General features: G+C 48.9%; 3 protein-coding genes across 3 annotated transcripts; 1 reads left to right on the plus strand and 2 right to left on the minus strand.

Annotated features, from left to right (window-relative positions):
• Positions 1 to 132: 132 nt before the first annotated feature.
• On the minus strand, positions 133 to 2278 carry Asppvi_000538 (putative glucoamylase/glucan 1,4-alpha-glucosidase; the record flags this gene model as incomplete). Its single annotated transcript, XM_043296847.1, has 5 exons — positions 133 to 735; positions 793 to 1430; positions 1479 to 1575; positions 1634 to 1920; positions 1996 to 2278. The coding sequence occupies 5 exons, from the start codon at positions 2276 to 2278 to the stop codon at positions 133 to 135; spliced, it is 1908 nt and encodes a 635-aa protein (XP_043152782.1).
• A 975-nt stretch (positions 2279 to 3253) lies between these two features.
• Positions 3254 to 4853, plus strand: Asppvi_000539 (alpha-amylase; the record flags this gene model as incomplete). The annotated part of the gene is made up of 7 exons (XM_043296848.1): positions 3254 to 3351; positions 3405 to 3513; positions 3561 to 3789; positions 3845 to 4007; positions 4063 to 4209; positions 4268 to 4508; positions 4572 to 4853. 7 exons carry the CDS (start codon positions 3254 to 3256, stop codon positions 4851 to 4853), a joined length of 1269 nt encoding a protein of 422 aa, XP_043152783.1.
• Positions 4854 to 5476: 623 nt separating this feature from the next.
• On the minus strand, positions 5477 to 7645 carry Asppvi_000540 (Zn(II)2Cys6 transcription factor domain-containing protein; the record flags this gene model as incomplete). Its single annotated transcript, XM_043296849.1, has 5 exons — positions 5477 to 6048; positions 6105 to 6334; positions 6391 to 6816; positions 6891 to 7292; positions 7410 to 7645. The coding sequence occupies 5 exons, from the start codon at positions 7643 to 7645 to the stop codon at positions 5477 to 5479; spliced, it is 1866 nt and encodes a 621-aa protein (XP_043152784.1).
• Between the last annotated feature and the right edge of the window lie 7670 nt (positions 7646 to 15315).

Genomic DNA, 15315 nt, shown 5'->3' on the forward strand with positions numbered 1-15315 from the left:
TCATCATTGTGGACATACTACCAAATACTATCGAAAACGTAACCCGAGAAAGTAGCTCTATGTGTAAGCCACACAGTAGCCTGAAAGCCCCATAAGCTTGTTGCTCACGATATATATAGTGAGGGATTGAAATCACCATCTCCAGACGGCATTTATCGTGGCATTGGCAGCGCCACACTCGTTCGGCACCACAAACGCTCGATTCTGGCCTTCTTCCCAGACGACTTTGCCATCTCCGACGCTTTTCCGAATGAATTTGAATTCAAACTCTTCCCCAGCATCCAACATTACGGTCCCATACCACAAGGGCGTGATGCTCGAGTATTCATTTGCATCCAACTTCAACGCCTGATGCCGAGAATCCCACTCGCCCAGCGAGGGAATGGAACCGACGAGGAATATGTCCTCACCAATGACGGTTGTTGCCAGGATATTGAACCGAACTGCTACGGTACGCCGGGGCAAGAGGCACTCTGGGCTGGGCCACTCGATCCGCTTAACAGGGCGGTAGGGTCCTCGTGCGGAGGAAGGAGAGCAGATTTGGGGAAGAGTGGTGGTCGTGTTTGAGGGGAAAGGTTTGATTTGCGATGCGGAAGAATTGAGAGCACGTCTTCGCGCCTGAATTGCAGAGAGAAGGGAGGTGTATGACCAAGTGAGGTCTTGCGCTGAGACGGGAGTGCCGTCGTAGCGCGAGAACTGTTCCGCGAGAGCGCCATTCGTGGGGGTGTATTTTTGCTGTTGGTTATGTTAATACTTGACACGGTTCTGGTAAAGGGTAGGGGGTGACTCTACCACGACGCGGAGAAATCCGTCTGCGTAATCTCTAACTGCTGCAGTTATAGAGGCAAATACGCTGGTGTGCTTCACGTAGGTTCCAACTGTAGCTGATGGGTACAGGTCTTGGAAGAACGCGAGGCTTACGTTTGTAACGGTGAGGGATCCCAAGCTCTCCCACTGGTAAAGTGCATCGTATAGCTGCTCAGCTGCTGCCAAAGTGCACAGATACCAAGGGTGTCCGCCTTGATAGACATCCTCAGGGTACCGACCCACGGCTACAGCTTGGCCCCAAGGGATGTCCGCATTGATCGGGTAGAGCGAGCGGAAAGAGTCTACAACTTCTTTGTGGCTTGCAAGCGCCCGATCAGAACACGGTTGGAACGTCTCTTCGTCGCAGCCCGCACTGGGGTCAAAAGTATGTATGATGCCTAGTATGGAATTGGCATCTTTCCCGGACCGATCACTATCCAGATTGGCCAATAGCGACGAGCCAGTCCAGTAAGTCTGCAGAAAACAAAGGACTTGTGGTGCCTGTGACAGGCAGTTCGAACACGTTTTACCAAGCCTCTGGGCAAGGGCTGCACCCTGGCTAAGGGCTTGATGCTGGACTGCCGTCGTGAAAAATGAGGAGCCGCGAACTTCCTCCCAAAGATCTTTCGGATCTGGTCAGTGGATTATCATCCCGCATCTGAGAAACGTACCAAAAGTAGAAGAGTTCCAAAACTCCGTCACATAGGAAAGGTCATTCTGAATGATTGGCCAGACGCTTGACTCAACCGTAGGGAAATGACCATTATCCTATTAAAATGCTCGAAGTTAGGAAGCTCATTCTTTACCGAAGACAACAAAAACATACAATCATCAAGTTTGCGTAAGATATCAATGTTGTTGCTCTCAGCGCTGGCCCATCCCTCTGTGGACGGCCCCAGGAGCCGCGGAATGGTGATCCATCCACCCTCAACTTGGGTTCCCCCAGGCCTCCGCTTGAAAGATTTCCAGAAGGGTTAGAGACGGTCTGCAAGTGCGCCTGGGAGTCTATATAATCCTCTATGATTCTTTGGAGTGCAGGATCGTTATCAGCGGCAAAAGAATCAACGAGGTATTTGATAGTGAGAGCGGCATCTCGAGTCCAGGTGTAGTAGTCTCAACCACAGGTCAGCCTTGACAGTTGCAGTAAATGAAGAAACCATCAATTGTAAGGAGGAAATGATCACTCACAGTCCGGATTGCTTTGACTAGGACTAGCGATGACGATGCCGGAGTCAGCGCCGGTCGCCTTGGCCCCATTCGGTCCGATATTGTTGAACACACCATCGAGGGCATATGAAGTTTCCTGCGCTAACCACGACTCCAAAAGATCCGTTGTCTGGGGCGTTATTATTGCTGGGATTACAATCTGGGCGGGGTCCGAGAGAGCGCTGACAGTGGTCAAGACGCCTATGGCGATCGTCAGGAACTGCCTCGTCGTCATCTCGCTCGGACGCGATGTTTCATCTTTCATTTCATCAGGGCGGACGAAGACTGCCTCGCATACACAGCCTTCACATGCTTTTATTGATGGACTGTCTTGAGTGGATCACAGAAATGATGATGGAGGGGAAAAAGGAAAATGAGACGAGAAGCTCAGCGGTCACACTGCAAGACTGAAAGAGAGCCGAAGACCAAGCACCTGACGCCCCTTCTTGACCACATCTTCCCCACGTCAGCCTATCGGTGCAAAATGAGATCGGTCCATTTTCCATATGTGGCGTCGAATCAGCTGCTATACTCCAACGACGATGTTGATCTTCCTCTATCGAAGCTGCAAGGGCGATGCAGTAGTCCACAAGCTGAATACCGACCGGCAGATCCTCGTGCTAAATGACCAGGGGCGGACATTCACAGGGGATTTATTTGAATCCTTAATGGCACTCTCGTCCGCTTCTGAGGTTATTCCGAAGGTATTCTTGATCGCTGACGATTCGAGATGGGTGGAAATCGTGGAATACGCATTTGGTGATCTACTGTCTGTCGGTATCCTACTTCATCTTTGTCTGAAGGTTATAAAAGCACCCTAATGAGTCCCCTACCTGGCTCTTCCCAGTCGTGACAAGAGAAGAGATTACGGGCTTGTTCCGCGTACACCACGGTCAGCATGCCTATACGCTGGTCATCCTTGATTCTCTCTTGCCTTGCTGGGACAGCTTTCGCGGCCACTTCAGCGCAATGGCGATCCCAATCCATCTACTTCTTACTCACTGATCGATTCGCACGGACTGACGGTTCCACGACGGCCTCGTGTGATACTAGTGCTCGAGTCAGCTACACTAGCCTCCCTTCCCCAAGCTATGGTGCACTGACACGTGAAACAGGAATATTGTGGTGGTACTTGGCAAGGCATCATTAAACAAGTCAGCAAGCGTTCTCTAACTAGTGTGGAGTTTGAGAGTATAGCAATGGCTAATTTAGGTCAATATAGCTCGACTATATACAAGGCATGGGCTTTACGGCAATCTGGATAACCCCAGTCACCGAGCAACTTCACCAGCATACATCGGAAGGCACTGCATACCACGGGTACTGGCAGCAAGACATGTGAGCAGCAAATCATCCCCAATACCGGTATCAATTCCTGCTAACTCGGAAAGTTATTCGGTCAATTCCAACTATGGAACGGCTGACGACCTGAGAGCCCTGGCGTCAGCTCTTCACGACAGAGGCATGTATCTCATGGTCGATGTTGTTGCTAATCACATGGTTCGTTATGTTCAGCCCGGCGATGTACTGCTTGCTGATTGAAACAGGGATATGCAGGTGCAGGCAATTCGGTTGACTATAGTGTCTTCAAACCTTTCAATTCTCAGGCCTACTTCCATCCGTTGTGCTTCATCAGCAACTACAATAATCAGACAAACGTGGAAGATTGCTGGTTGGGAGACAATGTTGTTCCTTTGCCAGATCTTAATACTACAAACTCGGATGTCCAAAAGATTTGGTACAATTGGGTGGGCTCTTTAGTGTCTAATTATTCCAGTAAGGACGTACTCTTGGTACCTGCACAAGACAAGGATTGACCGATATGCTACAGTCGACGGCCTACGAGTTGACACTGTGAAGCACGTCCAGAAAGATTTCTGGCCGGGATTCAATGACGCTGCGGGCGTCTACTGCATCGGGGAGGTATTTAACGGAGATCCATCGTACACTTGCCCCTACCAAGAGGTCCTGGACGGGGTGCTGAATTACCCTATGTGAGTGGCATACACATATAGACCTCTGCACACACCGCGCATCTAACTAGAGCAGATATTATCCGCTTCTGAAAGCCTTCCAGTCTACAAGTGGCAGTATGAGTGACCTCTACAATATGATCAACACGGTCAAGTCGAAGTGCGCAGATTCAACGCTGTTGGGCACGTTCGTGGAAAATCACGATACCCCCCGGCTAGCATCGTAAGTTTCTTCCTAGACTCTCCCTCGGTCCAGCGTCCTGATGAATCCCTGCTCGCAGGTATACCAACGACATGGCTCTCGCCAAAAATGCCGCAGCATTCACCATTCTCTCCGATGGAATCCCAATCATCTACGCCGGTCAGGAGCAACATTACAGCGGCGGCGCGGATCCCGCAAACCGCGAGGCAGTCTGGCTTTCCGGCTACTCAAAAACCAGCGAGCTATACAAGCTCATCGCGACAGCAAACGCCATCCGGAATCATGCCATTAGAAAGGACCCGGCCTACGTGACTTATAAGGTACACGGCACTCACTCCCGGAGCCACCATACGCGACCGCGCCCATGCTAACTCAGTCCACAGAATAACCCCATCTACCAAGATACCTCCACCATCGCCATGAGGAAAGGCACCGACGGAGCGCAGGTCGTCACCGTCCTCTCGAACCTCGGTGCTTCCGGAAACTCCTACACGCTCTCACTGAGTGGAACAGGCTATGCGGCTGGAACACAGCTGACTGAGGTCTTTTCCTGCGCCACGGTGACCGTAGACTCAGATGGGAAGGTCCCCGTTGCCATGGCTAGTGGCTTGCCCCGGGTGTTTTACCCGACAGCTGGGCTGAACGGAAGTAAATTTTGTACTTGAGCAGCAGGGCATCGAATAAGGGCGATACGGTTTCTCTGAGGGCTCCATTGGCATTTGAATTCTTTGTATGTGTTCTGTTTTGGAATTGATATATATGTATACATATATCACGAATTGCATGGCTGCGTTATATTATGCCGATCAATATACTACTGCTACAATTAAATATATATCGCGGAAAGATAAAATATACCTCGAGAGAGAGGAATGCCAAGTGTTGTTTGAGGGTTCATTGTTGGAAGATCGAGATCTAGGGGCTCGTGCCATAATTGGCTTTAAGAAGATTTAGACTGGTACTTGTAACTTAAAGTCTCCTCCCTGAGTCGCTACGCCTCCAAAAGAAGGATCGATAGACTTAAGCAATAAAGTATCAGAATTCCTATGATTACACCTGATGAAACCTAGCACCAGAAAGAGGGGAGCGAGTTCAAAATTATAACAGCCAAAGTTGAATAAATAACTTTGTTTGAAAATAGGTTGACGCCGGGGGGTGAAGCCTGCTTCGCCCTGGGGAAAGAAGAAACTAAATACATTACTGCCGCGCTGTACGGACGGCTGTTTCGTGCACGAAGCACTTTCATATTGGTCTTAGTGCATACAGAATTCCATGTACGATTGGCATATCAAAGTATCGCCGTACGAAACGCTTGCAGCTCACCGGCTACACTGGTGAGTATATCGGGCAAGGAGTGTGGAGGAACTTCGGGTATGAGATGCTCCAAGCCACCATACTCCCCCATCATGGTATCCATCAGTGGATTCATGAATGGTATCTGCTGCCCCATGCTCAGTTTCCGAGTATCCCCGAACGCACCTTTGACTGCACTATTGGGGTTAGAACCTGCTGCGCACCGCCGCTTGAGCTCTGTGATTGTATATGAGAAGCGGTAGGAAATGTGATCTTCGTTCGGTGACAAATGAAGAAGGAAGGTTTGGATTTGGTCGATAAGCGGATCCATCGGGCTAAAGTCGCAGAGATTCAGGGCGGCGTAGCCCACAATGTAGTATATCTGATCTGGGAAGGCGAGTGCGTTTGGAAACCGGACCAATAGGAATCTTGAGAGGATGAGGCGCGAATTACGAAGGATTTCTGAGATGAGGTGTTCGGACTCCCAATGGAACCTCATTGCTGTGCGATAAAGTAGTAGTTGGCAATACCAAAGGCTAAGCTCTAGTGTCGAATGTTGCTCGCCAGCTGCTCAATCAGTTAGTCCACCTCGTACGACGTACGATCAACGGTTATTTACTTACTCAAGAGATGTGCCCACTCCATCTTCCAGCGTTCGATTTCCTCGTATTCGAAGTCTCCCAGCCGCATACGGTGGCTAAAATTCTGCAGCCTTAGCGCGATCAGATATAACTGGATCTCCGCTACAATTTTGCCATCTTCAAGTGTAGCAGCTGGGTGCTCAAGAAGTCGTGGACAATGCTCAAGGTACCTCTGCTGTATGTGAAAGGGACGAGCGTTTCCAATGGCAGACCTAGGAAGTTCTCTTAGCAAATGTCGAGTAAACCTTTGAATACGAGGAACACATACTGTAACTGAGTCAGACATAGAGCATTCCATACGCGCAGTTTCGCGACCATGTCATTGTCCACAATAAGCTCGGCAGGAGCATGGTTGAGAAAGTCAAAGGAAATGATAGCGTGGTTGATCGAGATCCCGCTCAGCAACCAACTATCCATGGGAGTCTCCTTTTGTACTGCTGTTGGCCATAACGCAAGAAGAGTAAGAGCCTGAAGAGTTTCGTGCTTGAGAGGTGGATTGTTCCAGAGGATGTTGACTGCTGCATGCCGTATCTGAATATACATAGCATGGATTACGGATGATGGTATACCGGGGACGTAGCGAGATGCTAGCAGACAAGCTGTACTATAGAGCAGCGGATCTGTAGCTCTCAACTCATTATGAATATCGGACGGATTGTCGATCGAGATCCAGATACCAAAATGATCAACAAACCTTTGGGACGAATGAATTAGCGGGGAGTTTCTCAAGACAGATCAAAGTCAGACGAGGGGAAGGGAGTGGCATACAATTGAATTAGTTTCTGAGATAATTTAGGGTCGATGATTCCCTTGGAGAAAGGATCACCGAGTGACCTCGAATCCGCGGATAGGACATTTGCCTCTCCCATGAAGTCGGACTGCAGGTCCTGAATGAGACGGATAGGTCTAGGAGCGAAGGAAGACGATTGACTTCCTTCGATCGAAGCGGTCTCCTCGGTGATACCACTCCTTGTCAACATGGATACCGAGCTGCCAGATATACTGGGCGACCGGTCCATCATCTGTCGCATCATGCTGGTCATTTCTGTCATACTTCGTTCCAGCGAGTTGAGGCGCTCTTCAATGGACGGAATAGCTGCCGTTGCATCCGACCACATTGAAGCATTATCTTGAAAGCGCTCAGCTGTCTCAGGCAGCTTGCACTCTATCCTGCGAGGAAAACATATTCAGCAAAATTGCGATCCTCGCCGGTCAATTGAAGCAAGGGAGATTTTTGAGGATTTGAACAGCTCGTATCCTTCAATGTAGAGTTTCTATCGTACGAACCTCAAGGAGAGACAGCGGCGGCAAGCATGACCGCGTGGATCTAAATCGCACCGGGTCTTCAGCTTGCGGCAAGTATTACAGGCCGTCATTGATCGTCGTATGCGACCTTTTGGACGAATTGTGTCGCCGCTGGCACTGGATCCTGGTCGGCCGCTGCCGTCAGCGACATCAACATTCGTGTTCTCCCACGTGGGGATCTCAAATTTGACATCTTCAACAGAAGTGGTGCGCGTCATGGCATCAGAGAATGGGTACTGATGGATCGGCAACCAAACAATGACAATGACTATCTAATAGGTGGAGAGGGAACAGACAGGCGTGGGAATCCAGAAAACGAAGATCCAGCGCAAATCATAAGCAGATTGGATATGTGGAGCGAGACAATTGCCTTTTAACAGGCCATGATGGGCTAGGGGCATGAATGGTGTTAGCTTGCTAGCCGTTGACGAAATAGACTCCGCTGGAAGTTGGTATTCCGCGCCGCCACGGCCAGCCAACCTATCTTGAACCTGGGGTAAAAGCTAATCAGGGGCGCGATGCAACCAAGAGGCGCCTCTAGCGGGCTTCTAGAAAAGTAGAAACAGGCAGAAGAAGGTGGTAGCGATACTTGCAGGCTGCAGTCAAAGAGGGGTTGACTGACATGCGCCATGTTAATCCTTTTGCATCCGACGAGAACCGGATTCTCTGAAATTCCCGCTTCCACAGCAATGAGGGGTTAGGTTTAGCGATGGAAAGAAAAGGAGAAAAGGAACCCAAGCACGCAATTAGTTGGAAGACATTGTCCGGGACACTTTGATTTGTTGATACACAACGTTGCTTATCTTGATCATCCAAGATGGCAATCTTGTGGAGTCTGGATGCTGCATTTGGCCGTTGAGTCTTAATTTTCCCACAGTGGAGCAGCGATTCCGATGGGCCTCTTTCCGGTCCCATCTAATCATCCTTAATCAAATTTCCCTTCACTTGTCTCTTCTGTTTCGCTATCACTCTTGTGGCTTTGAAAAGAGACCAAGCATTTAAAATTTAGTGTGGCCAACCGGATACGGCAGATCGTGCAAATCAGTCTTGGGCGCCTGCGAATCTGCGATTGCAAAGCATGACTAGTGACTGGTGAGGCAGGCGCGATCGTCGCCGAAATTGTATCTATATCGAACCAACCAGTGCGAAGATAGCCATTATCTATCCCATGCAGCCGACACTGTGATTTCGATGGTGGAATAAAACGGCTAGTTACGGTAATTATTTTGCCGGTTACTGCCTGGTCGGAGATTAATCTCGATCCGTCCCAATAGGAGTGTTGCATATGGTACAAGTTGATGCACCTTTCGTGTTCGGGCAGTAAGCCATGGGAAGCTTCTGAACGGACTGGTCCTGTGAGGAGAAGTCACTGTTTATTGCAGTTATGGAGTCATGGCTTCACTTAGAACCCTGATTCGCTTCTGCACTTGTCCTGCTGCAGCCCACGGTCAGGTACTTGATGAACAGCCTTCACTTTCCAGGATTCAGTGATCAGTAGTGCAGGACAGGGGTTCGACTGTTCAGTGCAAAGCCACGTCGTAAAGGCGCATTGGTCAATCCCGTGCCATTGGCCGACAGGCACCGGACATTAACAGCTGACTTGTGGACCCTATGTGAATCGGAATAGGCTGCCATGATGTTCCCAACATCCCCGCATGAAAAGTCTCAGTCTTATGAGCCCGTTCCCAGACAGAATAATATTGGTAACTGAAAGTCAAGACTCTGGACAACTTTAGCCAGTAGACCGTAACTCCTGTCTAATTAGGAAAATGGACTGTCCGAACTTACTTTCACTTTGTGGAAGCACAACAGGCCATTTGACCAGCTGGAAAGGTACAGGCAATGCCAAGAGGCTTTAATTAGTGTCGAGATTCTGTTAAGCAATCTCTAGCGCAGGATTCTACCTCGGCCACCGGCGCATAGCTTATTTTGGAAGGTGACAAGCCGCAAGGAACCGTAGATGTCTGAGCGTAAGGGAAAAAGGCGCATTTTGGGCTAGTTCCTGCCACTAGCATGTGCCAATCTCCTCACCGGTCTCTGTGAGGTATTTCGTTGGGTAAGACACTTGGAGCAGGAACCAGCGGTCATGAAGAACAGGGATCATGCTTAGTGTGCCTTCAACTGAGAGGACAGGCGACAAGCCCCCTGCTCGTGCCAGCCAATGGTTACTCATTTTTGCGATAGACGCCAAGCCAGCCCTCGTTCTTCGCTCCCATCGTGCTGTCCAAGTTAACCAGTGGGACGCTGGCAACAATTGGCATGGGCCTTGGCAGCTCATGTACGCCCCGCAGCTTTGATAAAATGGTTGCATTATTAAATAGACATGTCTCACATGCTATCGCGCAATAATGCCGTCCAATTGACCTTTGCAAAGGAAATATCAGCTATCACACCACTGAGACCAAGACAGATTATCGCAAATCTGAATGACCGAGAGCTTTCGGAGAGCTCCGACTGTAGAGATAACGCAATCCGTATCGAGGATTGTACCTGCATCCGAAAGTATGTTGGAGATTGTCCTTTGCCAATCTGATTGCTTGATGCTCGAATGGCCTGACCATGACGATTTCTTCAAAAACTGCTGCAAGGCAGCAAAGGATCTGACTGCAGAGAAACAGAAGAGGAAGTTGAGGGGAAGCTGGTGTGCATGGGCAAATCAAGGTCCAACTTATTCTCTTTCTGCCTTTTTTGTCCCTTTTCTTTTCTTTTTAATTTTTTTTTCCGGCTCGCTCATTAGGTGGCACACTCGTATTTGGCAAACTTTGCGATCGACGATCATCCTCCTAAGCCAGTTGTCAAGTGACTGGTGGTGTGAAGCCAATCTTTCAACATCCAGTGGGAAAGTAAGATTCAGCTCGATGACAGAAGGAAACCGATAGGCCGAGATCAGTGCACATCAAGCCCATCTTGTATGTAGACTAGCCCAGGAACGGATGTCAGATTGAATAGATTTCGTCAGAGAGAAGAACAAAGGCGTTGATAAACTGGAGGGCATTCTTCAGAAAAGATATCCTTACTGCTGTGGTTCTGTGCGAGTATAAATACTGTCAATTGAAGAAACGTGAAAGGGTCTAGACAAATGATATTTGCTTCCTCAGGCAACATACGACTCCATTCCGTGCAGCCAGTGTAACACTGCGATCCTGGCCAGTCGTGCTTGGTAGAATGCATTTACCTAATGTTTTTAGGAACGGGGCGCCAATTCGTCCCAATTCTGCAACGCCCAGGAGTAAACAGAGAAAATCTTTTTCTCTTGCATCAATTGATCGACCTTGGCCGGCTATCGACGGTCAAAATTCCTGTAACGTGTTCTCGAGCTTCGCATTGAATGGCTCCTGCCCGTTCCCATGAGCGATACTAACCTTGATAAGTGTACGACAGGTTTGAACTGACCGCGCCCTGTGAGATCCTATACCTACGGAGTCCGTCTAGAATGCCCCAGCAAGTGCAGGCATCACTCCTTCCCAACCAGCTCGCCATACATGGGGACCCTGGAGGCCAGAAGCAATTGGAAATAGGAGCATTACTGGCTTCCCAATGCATCTCTTCTTCAGGTCTCATTGACGGAGACCCCTGCTGGACATCTGGTGGTCAAGGAAGTCCGAAAACGAGGTGACATTCATGACTTGCCACTAGTGATGGACATGGCCGACGATGCTCGATTTCTCTCCGTCCCATCCTGTGCACAGGTTGGGTTCTTAGCGAATGCTAGAAGATGATGCGCATCACACGCGGAGAAGGGGATGAGTGCTGGAACACAAAAGTCGAAAAGCCTACATGAAGCGAGCATTGCTCGCTGATGGATACATCCGGGGGACGAAGAATCTTAGTACGTTTCAGCGTAGGACTTTGCAAATCTTAATCGGATGGAAACGAAATGCTACCTTCTGCGATAAACACTGCGGGATAGGCTTCCTACACATCAATCTCAACCTCCTGATGCAGTATCAGTGGAGTCAACCGGAGTGAGGAACCCGCACTGCCTGCTGCCAAGTATCCAGCCAACATATACACCATGACATTGATCGGTACTCGAAGGCCTCGCTACGTCCTGAGCGATAGTAACACGCTCACGGTCAATATGTGTTCCAAGCAGCGAACAGAATTGGGATAATGCAACGCAAGTATCACTCTTCTCGAGTCCTGACCTGAGTCTCAGTCCCTTGTAGCGAAGACAGCGTGGCCGTTTACCTTCAAAATCAAATTCGAAACAACCAAAGCTCCTTCATATTGACCGAATTGCAAGAGCTACTGCAACAGTTAAGCATCATCACTTGTTACAATTGTCCGTATTTCCAATTTTGCGGCTTGTTGAATATGGGATCTTCTTCGAGGCTGCTGCAAAACTGAGATCAAACAACGGCCAGGACACGACAACCCATCGTCGAAATAATCGGAAGAAGAAGCGCAGAAAAAAAAAAACCACCCCCCTCAACAACTACAATCCCATTGGATTTGTGTGCCTTCGGTCTTCTAAAGCTGGATGTGGAAACACCTGCGATGTAGTCCATAGTGCATGTCTGGACAAGAGCAAGAGCGTTTTGCCTCAAGCAGACAACAACCATGGCAATAAAATGAACGGGCTTATCTCTCAGCGAAGGATCACGATCAAGTGATTTTGAGACTCTTTCGTCTGTTCGCTTGGCGGATTCTTCCGATGCCAGCCAGGAAGAACACCACTCGTCGGTGGGCAATGGCTCATAATTGTTGTTCAACACTGCACTCACCAAATTCGGCGCACGTTGGATGATCGCCGACAGAGTCCTGAAAGGACAGCGCTTATGTATTGTGGCCATCTCCCTTGTTTGGTGCAATGATAGAGGACTTCGCCTTGCGAGTTCCGAACGAGGATTGGTCCTGATCTCTGCCGGTAGACGGCGGTGAGAAGCACAAACGGGGCGGATTTGAGAACGCACATCAGTGAATCACGTCCTTACATTAAAGCTGAACCCACAGACCAACGTTGTCTTCTGGCGGGGAGATTGCGAAGGGTTAGCAAACAGGTATCGGAAGGACAGGCGCGAAAATTGTTACTCCTATTGGCACCTATCGAGATGCCAGCAGTGCATCGCAACGGACCCCGACGATATGTCACGCGGGGTTCTCGTTGGAGACTCAAGTGAAATAATCCGTCTCGGCCCTGACTTTCTATATGCTTTGCAAGGAACTCAGGTATAACCGATGAACAAATAGAACGCAGATATGGAAACTCATCAGGGATAAGGGGCGAGTACGTTGGCAATATGCTGTGTATTGAATGCAGTAGCCGCACAGGTACGAGAAACCCTCCAGCAGTGGAAGGCCGCTCCCCAATCTGATTCCGACGGATTTCACTTCTCTCAGATACACATTTTTTCCTGTTTTTGATCCCAAAGAAGGGATTAGGGGCCAGGCTCGTCAGACTCAACTACCGATAGTTGGTGAACGATCAAGAAGAGACTCGAATATTGAAATAAGGATCTCTCATTTCCAAGAGAACAGGACAGGAACCGAGAAGGTACCATGAGTCCATGACAAATACCGTGCCTCGGCGCAGATCATGATTGACGAAAAACGTGGCTCTGGTGGACTACTCATCCCTAGGCCACAATTGCCAGTCATCGCTTCTAAAAACTACACATCGTGGAGCCGTAAGGGGATAAACAGTCAAGGATGATGCCACGCCGATTGTCTCAGACACGGAGAGCTTTACGAGACGAAAAAGCATGATCAAGAAAACCGTCGTGAGACGATCATGAAGTTCGTGAACTCCTGTCGCAGGGAAATCGGCCGTCGATCATCCGCACATGACGGACTAGTGCAGCGTGACTCGATGAACACCAAGTCCAGTGCTACCTTAGCTAACCCAATTACGGAAGGGTTTCGGAGTCGAAACGAGGCTGGAGTGAGCTAACGTTTCTGAACCGTCCTACTAGGGCCCAGGGAACCAGGGTGGCATTTTCACTGCGACTAATTCCAGGAAGTAATGCGAGGCGGGGAAGGTTTGTTCATTTGAGAGGGGATGATTCGCCAGCTACGTTTGGGACTATGAGACAAATCTTGGACTATTGGATTCAAGGTTCCCCAGTTCCCAACATGGCAAGCTCGAAATATCGAGAGAGTGGGGAAACCTCGGAGAATTGCTATAAAGTAAAGGGGTGTTATTAGTAGTTTATCTATGGGGCGTTGGAAGACTCGTGGAGGCGTGGGCTTGTCGATGAGACATCTTGAATCCAAAAATGATGTCAACGGCCACTTCCCCGGAAACGTAATAACAAGTAGGTAGTGGCGAAGAGAATAAGACGGAGTAATCTCTAAATGTTCAATAGATATTCGAAGTTCGAACCCAAGAGATTTCCGAGATATACGCCATACCCGATACAGTATAAGACATCCCGTGAGCAACGTGTAATTCAAAGTTCATACTATCCGGGGGAGGCATATCTACTGGACGCCTACCACTGTGGAGGTTCTAGATCACTAGTAGATAGATGCTACGTTACTGGATAGCGAAAGATGGCTCAATGTGACAATGATAAGAACTCTTATGTCTGTGCCAGATGAATCAGCCGAGAGTGAGACGAACCCAGGTACCAGGAATGCTCTCGGTCGAGAAAGGTGACACGGCAGCTAAAGATGACAAATTCCATTCCAACTTTACATAGAGGACTGAGGTACGTTCCGAAACTTCGGGTAGATGGACAATGATCTCCTGAGCAATAGGTAAGGTAGATCGGTTCTTCAATATCGTATCGTTCATTCCAATCATCTCTTATGGTAGCAATTCTCTGGGGGTAGGCATGTGGTATGTTGCAGGGAAACATTCCGATCCTATCCCGTCTTCAAGAAGATAGATTCTTCATCCTGCAAGATCCAGAATTGATCTGCACGCTTACTCCATTTATGCACGATCTGAGTCTTCTGAGATGATTGGTTCTTGTCGGGTGACTGGCTGACTGCACTAAAGCTAGTACGTACGTAGTATTATGTAGGAAGTGGGTATGCGTGGCACTGGTACTGTGGCAGGCTGGCAGCGCCCCCCTCTCTTAGACTCGCTACACCTATCTAGGTAAAGGTAGTAGGTAGATACAGCCTATGATACCTTACGCTGGGGTTACGGAGTACCCTCCTAGGATCCCGCCATAATAACGTATCTACTATAATATTTTCTCCAAGCCGCTTAGGACTACAGAGCAAAAACTAGTGGCGACTGGCGTCCTGTCAGGCTCCATTTCAGCCTCGATTTAGTCCTCGGMTCTCCCCTAACTTCAGACACACGGAAAGGCAGTCCTTGTCCAGCCTGCCTCTTGCAGGCTGCAGCTGGTAGAATTTGGAATTCAGTTCCAGGATATGGAGTGCGTAGGTATGGAGTCCCGATCACGGAGTACCTCAGCACTGCTACGCTAAAGACTCTCTGTAGAAGTATGTACTGCGCCTTTGGCCAACAACATACTCGGCGCCAATGATGGGGCTGTCGTATAATTTTCGGAAAAGGGACCAAGACCTGGAGCATCCGCTGTCAACCTTGTTCATCAGGTTGAGATGTCAGTGGCTTGATCATCGCTTAGAGTCTAAACTACCAAGCGTCATTAATCAGGATTACTGGCGTTCATTTGTGTCGCCATGCCGAAATTTACCCAGCATGCTGATGACGAACCGTCAATATTGGCGATTGGCATCTGAAAAATGGAGAAATAACAAAGCTTAGTTTGTATGAGTGTGTAAAATGAAATGAAATAAAATAAAATAAAATAACCACGCGAATCATTTCATGGTTGCACATCTGCGCTTGTGCTGAATATCGAGTAAACTCGAGTACTTCCACACTCTTCCAAAAGCGAGCTGAGCATCAATGGGGCCGAGGCCGCCGCGGTTTGTAGAGTCGAACTTTATCCAACAAGAGGTTGTC

Source organism: Aspergillus pseudoviridinutans (genome assembly GCF_018340605.1).
Source record: "Aspergillus pseudoviridinutans IFM 55266 DNA, scaffold_1, whole genome shotgun sequence".
In the NCBI taxonomy this organism is placed as follows: Eukaryota; Fungi; Ascomycota; class Eurotiomycetes; order Eurotiales; family Aspergillaceae; genus Aspergillus; species Aspergillus pseudoviridinutans.